The sequence below is a fragment of the Lycium ferocissimum genome, chromosome 6 (assembly GCF_029784015.1).
Source record: "Lycium ferocissimum isolate CSIRO_LF1 chromosome 6, AGI_CSIRO_Lferr_CH_V1, whole genome shotgun sequence".
Classification (NCBI taxonomy): Eukaryota; Viridiplantae; Streptophyta; class Magnoliopsida; order Solanales; family Solanaceae; genus Lycium; species Lycium ferocissimum.
The window spans coordinates 67,118,312-67,131,063 of NC_081347.1; the positions used below are offsets into that span (position 1 = coordinate 67,118,312).

Sequence of the window (12,752 nt, forward strand, 5' to 3'; positions counted from 1 at the left end):
TTTATTCTTTAGAGGCATTACACATTTTCACTCATTTTTTATCCATAATTCCTTATACTTATTTTTTACCAATACTTTTTACAATTATTTTGTTCCTTATTCTTTTGATAGGATATTCATTAAACAAGCACTCTTTTTAACTAAACGGTAGAAACAAGTCAAATAAACTTCACTTTTCTGAATAATTTCGTTATATAAAATCTTTACACCAATGAATATTCGTAAATTATTTTTTACATACTTTATGCATTAATATACGTAGTTATACAATTCTTTATACATTTTAGGTTTGACGTACACTCTTTTACACTTGAAATATGTTTTTTACATGTTTAACATACATACATTCTTTTAATATACATAGACGCACATTACATAGACGCACATTCTTTATATCCTTGATATATTTATTTTTACATAGTCTCACATTTTTTTTATATTCTTAATATAGTTACACATTCTTTACACGAACATATATATATACACTCTTTGTACTAACAGATATACTTTTATACTTACGAGGTACATTCTCTTTATACTCTTTTATATATTCCTTTTTACTATACATTCCTTATGAATATTTGATACTTGATATAAATACATGTTTATACACTGTGTATACTTAGTATATTATCACCTAGTGTAGCTTTTCATGAAGTCATAACATTTTGAAAACAGGTAATAATAATAATAAACAGATAGATAATCCCCCTCTAGTGTTGAGTTAAACTAAGTCTAAGGACTGTCTTCGGACAGGCTCTGGGGGATGCTTAATACCTTCCTCTCGGGGTAAATAAAACCCTTATCTAGAATCTCATAGGTTTCGTGGACTAAAAATAGAGTAGACACACAAATACATATAGGTTTCCTATTTTTCCTTAAAAATTAGGTGGCGACTCTAACCCTTTTAAAACCAATTAGAAGAACCGTGAAGTTGCAAACTATATTGGACCCGTTCAAAATAGGGTGTAACAATGTTAAGTATTTTCATCTACTCAAGAATGTTGTGATTTTAGTTTTAAGTTTAATATATCATTATGCTCTTATTAATGAATTAGTATGTTAAGTATTTTCATCTACTCAAGGTTATGAATGATGCAATTTAATTAAGTTTTTTTTTTTTTTTTTTGTATGAATCGCCATTTTGACTATCTTTTGATTAATTATTAATGAACAAGTTTAAGTATTCGTAAAGAACTTCAAGCTAATGTCAGAGCCTTGAACGAAAATGGCGTTCGAGCACTTTTCAACCTCTAAAACGGTCATCCGAACTTTTATGTATCCTTGATGTGTTGATCCTACCTAATTAATCGCACAAAAATAACTAGGGTTCTATATAAAATATTGAAGTTTCGGGGTCCCGAAGCATGATTAATCTATGGTCAAAGTACGTTAAAAAGTGTAACGAAAGAAGGGTTAACCAAAAGAGTAGGAAAAAAAAACAACAACACTATAGCGCAGTAATTTACTGCGCTATAGCAGTTAACGAAACCATCTCCGTTAACTACTTTAGCGCAGTAATGCGCTAAATTACTGCGCTAAAGGTATTTTCGTAACATTTTTTTTTGTTGGGGTATTTTGGTTGAAACTGTTTTTTTTTGGGGCATTTTGGTTCCGGGAGCAGAAAAAAAAAAACAACAACACTATAGCGCAGTAATTTACTGCGCTATAGCAATTAACGAATCTCTTAACTTACTTTACCGATGAAGAAATTCTTGCGCTAAAGGTATTTTCGTAACATTTTTTTTTGTTGGGGTATTTTAGTTAAAACTGTTTTTTTGGGGGCATTTTGGTTCCGGGCTCGACTAAGAGGGGAGTGAAAAAACAAATAAAGAAAATTAAAACTTTTTTTTTAAAAAAAAACTTTTTTTGGGGGGGAGGGCTCGAGGTAGGGGTGGGAGGAGGAGGAGGAGGGAAATTTTGGTAAAAAAGCAAATAAAAATTTTGTCCTATTTTAACTTAATTACATTAGGATCTTTTTGTATTTTGTAAAAGATTAAAAAAATTTAAAAATTATAATTCTATCCTATTTTAACTTAATTACATTTTTAAGACAAGTTAACCATTTCTAATTAGTGAACTTATTTGTTACCTTAGTTTATTTTTCCAGGTAAGTCTTGTACTATTTATTTTCAAACTAATATACTAAGCCGGAACCCTATCTAGCGGGTTTGATAAAAGAGTTCGAAAACATTGCTACTGTTCCGTCCATCTCTGTCTCCGGCAAAATCCAGTTGTAAGTCTACTCAGTTAAAAACCCATTTTACAATTACTTTTTTTTGCTTCTCTGATATTTTCTAATAATTGATTTGTGTTCTTATTTGTATTCTATGTTATAATTCCTCGTACAATTATGGTGTTCTATTAGTCCCCCCTTCTGAAAATTACGCTCTATGTCCACTGGGAGAAAATATTTACACGCTTTAGCCCATTGTGTTTGTTAGCCCATATTTGTGTATACACCTTTTATACAAGGTTGATGCATTATGTATAATGCGTTTCCCCCCAGGTATAATATTGTATATTGGGCTACCTGGCGTAATATTTTTGAAAATTTCCCCGCCTTGGGAAAATTGCTAAGTTTCTGTAAATTTATGTTGGAATGAGAAAAAGATATCGATATGTCAAAGACGAAATATTTACTATTGCTTGTGAGTTTTTGGCTTTTGAAAAAAAATAAAATAATTGAGGTGATAAAAATATCATGCAATTGTCATCAATTTTATCGATACGGGCACTTGAGTTTGAAGTTAGTACGTTAGGAGATGCGGTAATTATGTCTTTGTAACAAATAATACTCTTTCCGTCTTATAAAATTCTGTTGGAAAAAGAAATTAAAGTTATGGTTAAGAAGTTAGTTTACAACAACAATAACATACCCGGTTTAATCCCATGAGTGGGGTCTGGGGAGGGTAGAGTGTACTCAGAGCTTACTCCTACCTTGGGAGGTAGGGAGAGGCATTTCCGATAGACGCTCGTCTCAAGGAAAAGCGTAATAAAGCAGTACGGAAAAAGAAATACGAAAGTGAAGAGGCCATGACAAAAAAGAAAGAAGCATGACAAAGTATGCTGGAAAAAAAAATGAAAAGTAACTACAACAAAATAGTCAGCTAATCGAAGTACAAGAAACAACAAACAGTAATAGAAATCGAAGGACGAGAAACTACAAGAGTAATAATACTACTACTTCTACCGGTTTGAAAGGATAAGAAGTTAGTTTACTAGAGAAAAAATCACTTCAAAGTTAAACATTTTAGTATAAGAAGTTTGCATTCTTGAAAGTGTGAAACTTATATAAAAAATGAGAAACATAATATAACATTTTGGGACGTTCTAAAATGAAAAGACTCACAAAAATTAGGATTGAGGGAGTAATGTTTTGTATTATTTGTGAACTTTAATGGCAAGATGTTTATCTGAGTTAATTTTCATATTAGTTTCCCTACTGTTTTCATCTCTATCTAAGGCCGTGACCAAAAACTCTGCTCAAAATGCAAACAAAGAAAATCCTGTTCTCGTTAACTACCTAATAAACACAATAGTTTGCATTGGGTCAGAACTGTTGAAAAACCTGAATTAGTTGTCCATTTCTTCAAGTCTATCGGATTCACAGATGCACAAATTCAATCTACTGTTCATTCTGTCCCACGAATCCTTATTGCCGATGTCGAAAAGACACTCAAGCCAAAGATTCAGCTATTTCAAGAATTGGGTATCACTGGTTCTGATCTGTGTAAGCTTATGTCCTCACACGCGAATTTGTTAACACGTAGTGTGGACAAAGCAATAAAGCCTTCCATTGAAGTTCTCAACAAAGTCCTTATAAATGGTACTGATAATGGTGGTTTGTTCCGGGCTCTGCAAAGGTCTTTGGTTATTCTGAGATCACCTCACTTGAGACTGATTCCTAATATTTCATATCTAGAGAGCATTGGAGTTGTTGGGTCTCGACTATCATATCTTTTGAAGAATCAAGCTCGTCTTTTTGCTGTGCCTGAATCTGAGCTTAAAAAGCGTGTTTCTAAACTTCTGGATATTGGGTTTTCTACTAATTCAAGAATATTTTTGCATGGCCTTTGTACTCTAGGTAGTATTACTCATGAAACTTTTTTGTGAAAATTGCAATTGTTTCAAAAGCTTTGGTTTCTCCAAAATTAAGTGCATGAAAATGTTTAGGATGGCACCAAGTTTATTCCGAACTACAGAGGAGAAAATAAGACTCGGACTAGAGTTCTTCTTGGAAACAATGAAGTTAAATAAGTCAACTTTAGTACAGTATCCTGCACTTTTGATGTATAGCATGGAGAAGAGAGTGATTCACAGATATCAAATTCTTCAGCTGATAAAGTCAAAAAACTTGTGACGAAAGAGCCAAGTTTTTATCTGTTACCTTCTCCAAAAAAAAAAAAAAAAAAAAAAAAATATAGCCAAGGCTTTTTTTTTTTGAAAACTGGTAATGTTGTATTTCTCAACATTAAGGACATGCTAGAGACCTCCAAAATGTTTCAGGGCCAAAGAAAAGAAAAAACAGAGAGTGTTTACAGAGAACCTAACAGATCAACTAATTGTTCTACATCCTCTAGACTATTTTCTTTACACCAAAAATAAAAAGACACAATGCAATTCCATTTCACTTTCTGGATGTAATTAGACCTATCCTCAAAACATCTACCATTTCTTTCTTTCCACACTGTCCACCAAATACAGACTGGGACTATTCTCCACCACTTATTCTGACTTTTGCTTCCCCCTCTTCTAATCCAGCAACTCAAAAGGTCAGCAGTATGTTCTGGCATTGTCCATCTGATTCCTATTAGGCTTATGAACAAAGACCAAATCTGTGAAGTTGCTTTACAATGTAAAAAAAAAGGTGACTGTTGGTCTCTTCTGCCTCATTGCTAGAAAACATCTGGACACAATTTGGAATCCCTCTTTTTCGAAGCTTCCTGAGTGGAACAAGCCTTCCTAGCCACCAACCAAGAAAAACATTTAACCTTAGAAGGTGCTATGCTTTTCCAGATATGCTTCCAAGGCCCTATTTCACATCCTGGTTGCTCCCTCACTTCTTTTTTATATATTCTGTTCACTGTGAAGATCCCATCAGTTGCATATTTCCATCTGATTGTGTCAGGAGTTAGAGCGGTGCCTTTGAAACTGCTGATTTCTTGCAAGAGTTGTGCCAACCTGTTCACTTCCCAATCATTCAGGTGCCTTCTGAAGGTGATCTCCCATCCTTGAGCGGACCAATTATCTGCAACTGTAGCCTCAGGTTGACTGCAAAAAGAAAATAAATCTGGATAGGAAGTCATCAGTGTGTTTGCCAGAGCATTTTTTTATTCTGTAATGTGTTTGCTGGATCATCTTTTCTTGGAAAAGTATGTATCAAGGTCTGCAGAAACTGTAGAGGAACTATTGGTGGCCATGGCCTACTAGGGCCATTCTGTAGATGTAGAAGAAGAATAAACATGTCCGTTGAGAACTTACCTGCGTTCTTTTTCTGTTTTTCAAAATAAAACATGTTGGCTATATTACTAGGCTTCAAGCTGTCCTACTATTTCCTCGAAGTTTAAAGATGCCCTACTATTTGCAAAAATGACGTGCTAGTGTGATGACTGTCAAATCATACTGAATTATCTTGTTTCGGCACTGCTACTTGGCGTTATCTATCCCCGTCAAAATCTATTAGTAAGTTCACTCATGGTCTCGTTGGCTTTCTCATCTGGGATTCCTATTCTCTGTTTCTAGTGAGACAAAAACTCTAACTCCCTTTACAATAATTTTTAGTGATGCAGGACGGTGAATTCTTTTAACAATTTATTTGCATACTCATTTGTATTTTATGCGATACTGGCTTGTAAATTGATCTATTTATCTGCTTTTGATTATTGCAAAGTTTCTGTAAACTTATATGGGAATGAAAACAAAGATATAGATTTCGTCCCTTATCACAAAAAAAGCCGTACATTTTACCATTGCTTGTGAGTTTTCGACCTTTTTCAATTTGGAGTTGCGTACAATTTCATGCTTTTGTCATCAACTTTGAGCCGAGGGTCTTTAGGAAACAACCTCTCTACCTTCACGAGGTAGGGTAAAGTCTGCGTACACTATACCCTCCTCACACTCCACTTGTGGGATTACATTGGGTATGTTGTTGTTGTTGTCATCAACTCTAACCACATGGGCGCTTGAGTTTGAAGTTAGTATGTTAACCAATGCGATGATTATTATTTTAATAATAAATACTGCATCCGTGATAGAAAATTTTGATGAAGAAAATTTAAATTCATGGATAAAAGTTAGTTTAATAGGGAAAACATATTACTGAAATAAACTTAAATTTGAGTAGTTTAAGGAGTATGAATTCTTGAAAATACGAAAATTGTATCAAATGAGATGATGTTAAACATTTTGGGACGTTCCAAAATGAAAAGAGGGTCACAAATTTAGATAAAAGGGAGTAACTTTGTATTATCTGTAAACTTTAGTGGCAATATGTTACTCCATTCGAATTAATTTTCAAATCAGTTCCCCTTACTGGTTATATCTATTCAAGTGTCTCGAACATTTCCACTCGTAGAGATAGACTGGCTTCACACAACATGATAGGTTACTCCTTTCTTTAAATTAATTGAGGGGTTAATATTCAGTCACGTTTTCTTTCCAGGGAAATGAAGTTTGGAGAAAAGCATGGGCTGCTTCTGTGTTCCACCTCTGCCTATCTGTGACTTTTAATAGCTTTGTTCAAAGCTTTCTCTTAAATCCTTAAAACTCATATGTTCTTTCTCTTCAAGTCTTTCTGGCTATTGCCTGTGAACAGATTGAGAAGGACTAATGATCACCATCCAACTACGGGGCCATTGTTTATCTACTCTCTTACATCATCTTCATTCCCTAAATTCTGGTCCTTTTTCTTCTTTTCGCGTCTCTCTTTCCTCTCTACCAAAGGTGGTAACCATAAAGTCTGCTCAAAATGCAAACCAAGAAAATCCTGTTCTCCTCAACTATCTAATAAACACGTTGAACTTTCCAAAACCTAAAGCCCTGGCAGTATCCAATCGTTTGCCTTGGGTCAGAAGTGTTGAAAAACCTCAATTGGCTGTACATTTCTTCAAGTCCATTGGATTCACAGATGCACAAATCCATTCCGCTGTTAGTAATGCCCCGCAAATCCTCCTTGCTGATGTTGAAAAGACACTGAAGCCAAAGATCCAGGTATTACAAGAATTGGGTATCACTGGTTCTGATCTGGGTAGGCTTATGTCCACAAAGACCAATATATTAACACGTAGCCTGGATAAAATACTAAAGCCTTCCATTGATGTTCTCAATAAAGTCCTTATAAACGGTATTCATAAAGGCGATTGGTTACGGGTACTACAAAGGTGTGATTGGGTTCTTCATAAATCCCCTCACTTGAGACTGATTCCTAATATTTCATATCTGGAGAGCGTTGGGATTGTCGGGACTCAACTATCATCACTCTTGAAGAGACAACCTTATCTTTTTGTTGTGCCTGAATCTGAGCTTAAAAAGCTTGTCTCTAGACTTATGGATATTGGGTTTTCTACTGATTCAAGAATGTTAATGCATGGCCTTCATACTCTTGGTTGTATTTGTCAGGAGTCTTTTTCGAAGAAATTACTATTGTTTCAGAGTACTGGTATCTTCAAAAATGAGTGCATGGAAATGTTTAGGAGAGCACCAGCTTTATTCTGAACTTCGGAGGAGAAATTAAGACTCAGACTGGAGTTCTTCTTGGAAGCAGTGAAGTTAAAGAAGTCAACTATAGTACAGCATCCTACACTTTTGATGTTTAGCATGGAGGATAGAGTGATTCCCAGATATCATGTTTCTCAGCTGATAAAGTCGAAAAAGCTTTTGGAGAAAGACCCAAGTTTTTATTACATGATGCGTTTGTCAGAGCATCTGTTCTTGGAAAAGTACATATCGAGGTTTACAGAAAATGCAGAGGAATTATTGATGGCCTACAAGGGCCATTCTCTAGATGTAGGAGAAGAATAAGCATGTTCCTTGAGAATTTACCAGCATTCATTTTCTTTCAAAGTAAAACATGTTGGCTATCTTACTAGGCTTCAAGCTGCCCTACTATTTCCTCGAAGTTTAAAGATGCCTACTGCAAAAATGTCATGTTAGTGTGATGACTGTCAAAGTACACTGGGTTCTCTTCTTTTGGCGCTGTTACTATTCAAACCGTCTATTTTTCCGGCGAACTCCTCGGCGATATCTATCCCCGTCGAAAGCTAGTAGTAAATTCACTCAGGGTCTCGTTCTCTTTCTTCTCTGGGATTCGTATTCTCTATTTCTAGTGAGACAAACCCCCTAACCCCTGTTTTACGATCATTTTAAGTGAGGTAGTACGGATTATGAACTTCAGCGTATGCCTCTCTGGGTTTTTTTTCTTTTAAAGCAATTTATTTGCATTCTCATTTGTATTCTATGTGATGCTGGCTTGTAAATTGTCAGTTTTTGGCCTTTTTCAATTTGGAGTTGCTTACAATTTCATGCTTTTGTCTTCAACTCTATCCACATGGGTGCTTGAGTTTGAAGTTGGTGTGCTAACCAATGTGATGATTATTATCTTAATAATAAATAATACTCCCTCCGTGATAGAAATTTTGGATGGAAGAATATTACATTCATGGATAAAAGTTAAGTTTAATAGCTTCTCAAAGAAAAGTTAGTTTAATAGGGAAAACATATTATTAAACTTAAATTTGAGTAGTTTAAGCCTGTAAGGGGTATGAATTCTTGAAAGTACGAACATTATTAAATAAAGACGATGTTAAACATTTTGGGACTTTCCAAAATGAATAGAGGGACGCAAATTAAGATAGAGGGAGTAACTTTGTATTATCTGTGAACTTTAATGGCAATATGTTACTCCATTTGAATTAATTTACAAATCAGTTCCCTTTACTGTTTATATCTATTCAAATTTGTAGGTCTAAAAAATTTCCACTCATTGAGATAAGGATGACTTCACACAACACAATAGGTTACTCCTTTTGGGGTTGATATTTATTCACCTTTTCTTTCTAGGGAGCTGAAGTTTGGAGAAAAGCATGGGTTGCTTCTGTGTTCCACCTCCGCCTATCTGTGACTTTTAATAGCTTTGTTCAAAGCTTTCTCTTAAATCGTTAAAACTCGTATCTTCTTTTGTCTCTTTAAGTCTTTCTGGGCGTTGCCTGTGAACAGATTGAGAAGGACCCATGATCACCATCCAACTACGCGGCCATTGTTTATCTACTCACTTACATCATTTTCATTCCCCATCTTCTGGTCCTTTTTCTTCTCTCCGCGTCTCTCTTTCCTCTCTATCTCATGTGGTAACCAAAAAGTCCGCTCAAAATGCAAACCGAGAAAATCCGGTTCTCCTCAACTACCTAATAAACACGTTGGACCTTCCAAAACCTAAAGCCCTGGCAGTATCCAATCGTTTTCCTTGGGTCATTAGTGTTGAAAAACCTCAATTGGCTGTACATTTCTTCAAGTCCATTGGATTCACAGATGCACAAATCCAATCCGCTGTTAGTAACGTCCCGCAAATCCTCCTTGCTGATGTTGAAAAGACACTGAAGCCGAAGATCCAGTTATTACAAGAATTGGGTATCACTGGTTCTGATCTGGGTAGGCTTATATCCACAAAGGCGATTATATTAACACGTAGCCTGGAGAAAATACTAAAGCCTTCCATTGATGTTCTCAATAAAGTCCTTATAAACGGTATTGAGAATGGCGATTGGTTACGGGTCCTACGAAGGTGCGATTGGGTTATTCATAAATCCCCTCACTTGAGACTGATTCCTAATATTTCATATCTGGAGAGCGTTGGGATTGTCGGGACTCAACTATCATCACTCTTGAAGAGGCAACCTCATCTTTTTGTTGTGCCTGAATCTGAGCTTAAAAAGCTTGTGTCTAGACTTATGGATATTGGGTTTTCTACTGATTCAAGAATGTTAATGCATGGCCTTCATACTCTTGGTTGTATTAGTCAGGAGTCTTTTTCGAAGAAAATGCTATTGTTTCAGAGTACTGGTTTCTCCAAAAATGAGTGCATGGAAATGTTTAGGAGGGCACCGGGTTTATTCCGGACTTCAGAGGAGAAAATAAGGCTCGGACTAGAGTTCTTCTTGGAAACAGCGAAGTTAAAGAAGTCAACTATAGTACAGCATCCTACACTTTTGATGTTTAGCATGGAGGATAGAGTGATTCCCAGATATCAAGTTTTCCAGCTGATAAAGTCAAAAAAGCTTTTGGAGAAAGACCCAAGTTTTTATTACGTGATGTGTTTGACAGAGCGTCTGTTCTTGGAAAAGTATGTATCGAAGTTTACAGAAAATGCAGAGGAATTATTGATAGCCTACAAGGGCTATCTTCTAGATTTAGAAGAAGAGTAAGAACGTTTGCTTGAAAATTTGCTGCCTGGTTTTTTCATTTTTGATCTTATAGGCTTCAAAAGTGCGTGGCAAAGATAGGGGCGTTGTTGTTGTTTTTTTTTTTTTTAAAAAAAAAAAATCTATTTGTATTTCATAATTTTAATTGTATTGTTGCTTTGATGAAAATGATGCCTGTGTTATGTCAGAAGAGGCCAGGAACCAGAAAATAAAGCTATAGTTTTAGCACACTGATCTAAGTTTCTCCCTTCTAGTAGTTACATTTCCTTTTTCATATTTGGCAAGTGAATTGCTTGTTGATGGAGCAAAAATTCACTTCATAAGCCTTCTCACAATGGTGTAGCCATCTTGCAATTTAGCAGGAGGTGGCTTGCTTCTTCACTTTGAATATTTGCACCTAAAACACCAACTAACGTATGCAAATCTCCTCTTATATATGTATTCATTCTAAGGGTAACTTGTTAATCTAAGTTTCGTCATGTACCATTTATGTTTGCAACTTTAAAGGTCTTTTAATGATTTAGTTCCCCATAAGTCTTAGGTGTTGTATAATGTTCTTAGAGATTTTTATGCTAATAGAAAATATAAAGAACTTATAAAGTTAAAAAAACAATTTTGTTTATTAACATTGGACAGAAACAAACTCATAAACTGTGAAAATGTTTTTTTTTTTAGGTAACTTACATTGTATTATTTACCAAGCAAGTACATACAGCTCAAAGAAAAGAAAAACAAGTCAATCACCACTGGAACTGGACATTCCCCAGCTTCCAGTGCACACTGTCCTCATCTACCAAGCCTCTTTACCACTCGCCTATGCATATACCTCCCTCATACCAGGTTTGGATAGCAATCTAATCTAGCCAACTGGCTAGTTCACTTTGGAAATAAGCTAGCTCTATAGTAAACTTCCTGGATTATCAATCGCACTATTGCCTCCCGGGATCTTTGCTTCTGCTTAAAAACTCTCCCATTACGTTCAAGCCACACATGATAGACAGTAGCAGCAAGTGTGATCTTGTGTATACTTGCACCCAAGCTTCTTCCTTTGCAGTACCTCTCAGCCCATTTCACTACTTCTGTCCATGATAAATTGGCTCTTGGGATGCCTTGCCACCTTAGTAAGCACCTCCAAATGGCCCCTGTAACATTGCACTCAAATACGAAATGTTGGATGGTCTCATCAGCAAGTCCACATAGCGGACAGATTGGATCAATATCTATGCCCCATGAGCCAATCCTATCTTTTGTGGTTAACCTACCTTGTATAGCCAACCATAGTATGAATATCCACTTTTGCGCCCCCTGGTTATTACAAATGATTTTCCTCCATGATACCTTCAGGAAGTTGCCCTGTAACCTTTGATACACTGCTTTGATAGAGTATGTTGTCATATGAATCGGTTCATCTTGTGTTATCCCAGCAGCTGCTAAGTATGTTTTGGCTTTGAACACCTTTCGAACCATCCATGAGGGACTAACATCCCACAGAGAATCTCCTTTTATATAGTAGGCATGCACCCAACAAACCCACAACTTATCTTTTTTCTGGCACACATTCCACAATAGTTTTGCAATTGCTGCCTTATTCCACACCTCTACATTAACTATGTTTAGCCCACCTGCATAGTCGACATTATATTGTTTAGAAATGAACCATAGTAGTTGTTATTGTATGTAAAAGACATTAACTAATAATAGAGGTGGATGTAGTATGGATATACTTTGGGCTCAGACCTTGTATATATTATAACGACAACATACCTCGTGTAATCCACAAGTGAGGTTTGGGGAGGGTGGTGTGCGCGCAATGTTACCCCTACCTTGTGAAGGTAAGAGGTTGTTTCCAATAGACTCTCAGCTCAAGTAAAGCATATTAAAATCAAGCATGAAAAGGAAATATAGCAGAATTACAAATAATACGCTAACTGAAGTAAAAGAAACAACAAGTGACAAATACTGATAAGGAAAATTATACAACACTCGACTACCTACTAATATTCTGCCCTAATCCTCGACCTCCATATCCTCCTATTTAGGGTCGGTAAGCTACAGGTGTGTCTTAAACCTATACATATATTTAAAAGATTCACTGGACTAGTATATATAAATAATAAATTGCAGACCCAATACATTAAATTATCTATGGTAGAATCTCAATTTCAAACTCGTAAAATTTAAATTTTGAATCCATTGAACTATAAAAGGAAGGAGTACATGCTAAAAACATCATGATCAAGTAAGGCTTTTTGGATAACTCTTCCACTTTACATTATATACGAGGTAAACGTTCTAGTTCTTGCTCAACTATTTTTGTGTGACTTCTTTCCTTTT

The 12,752-nt window shown here is 35.6% G+C and overlaps 4 protein-coding genes across 4 annotated transcripts; 3 read left to right on the forward strand and 1 right to left on the reverse strand.

The window, feature by feature from the left end:
* The first annotated feature begins 2,765 nt into the window (after positions 1–2,765).
* On the forward strand, positions 2,766–4,116 carry LOC132061570 (uncharacterized). Its single transcript, XM_059454354.1, has 2 exons — positions 2,766–2,770; positions 3,558–4,116. Exons 1-2 carry the CDS (start codon positions 2,766–2,768, stop codon positions 4,114–4,116), a joined length of 564 nt encoding a protein of 187 aa, XP_059310337.1.
* A 458-nt stretch (positions 4,117–4,574) lies between these two features.
* On the forward strand, positions 4,575–7,947 carry LOC132060135 (uncharacterized). Its single transcript, XM_059453033.1, has 2 exons — positions 4,575–5,220; positions 6,665–7,947. The coding sequence occupies exon 2, from the start codon at positions 6,832–6,834 to the stop codon at positions 7,714–7,716; it is 885 nt and encodes a 294-aa protein (XP_059309016.1). The 5' UTR covers positions 4,575–5,220; positions 6,665–6,831; the 3' UTR covers positions 7,717–7,947.
* A 78-nt stretch (positions 7,948–8,025) lies between these two features.
* Positions 8,026–10,672, forward strand: LOC132060134 (uncharacterized). Its single transcript, XM_059453031.1, has one exon. The coding sequence runs from the start codon at positions 9,231–9,233 to the stop codon at positions 10,419–10,421; it is 1,191 nt and encodes a 396-aa protein (XP_059309014.1). The 5' UTR covers positions 8,026–9,230; the 3' UTR covers positions 10,422–10,672.
* A 622-nt stretch (positions 10,673–11,294) lies between these two features.
* On the reverse strand, positions 11,295–11,885 carry LOC132061571 (uncharacterized). The gene has a single exon (XM_059454355.1). It carries the CDS (start codon positions 11,883–11,885, stop codon positions 11,295–11,297), a length of 591 nt encoding a protein of 196 aa, XP_059310338.1.
* Between the last annotated feature and the right edge of the window lie 867 nt (positions 11,886–12,752).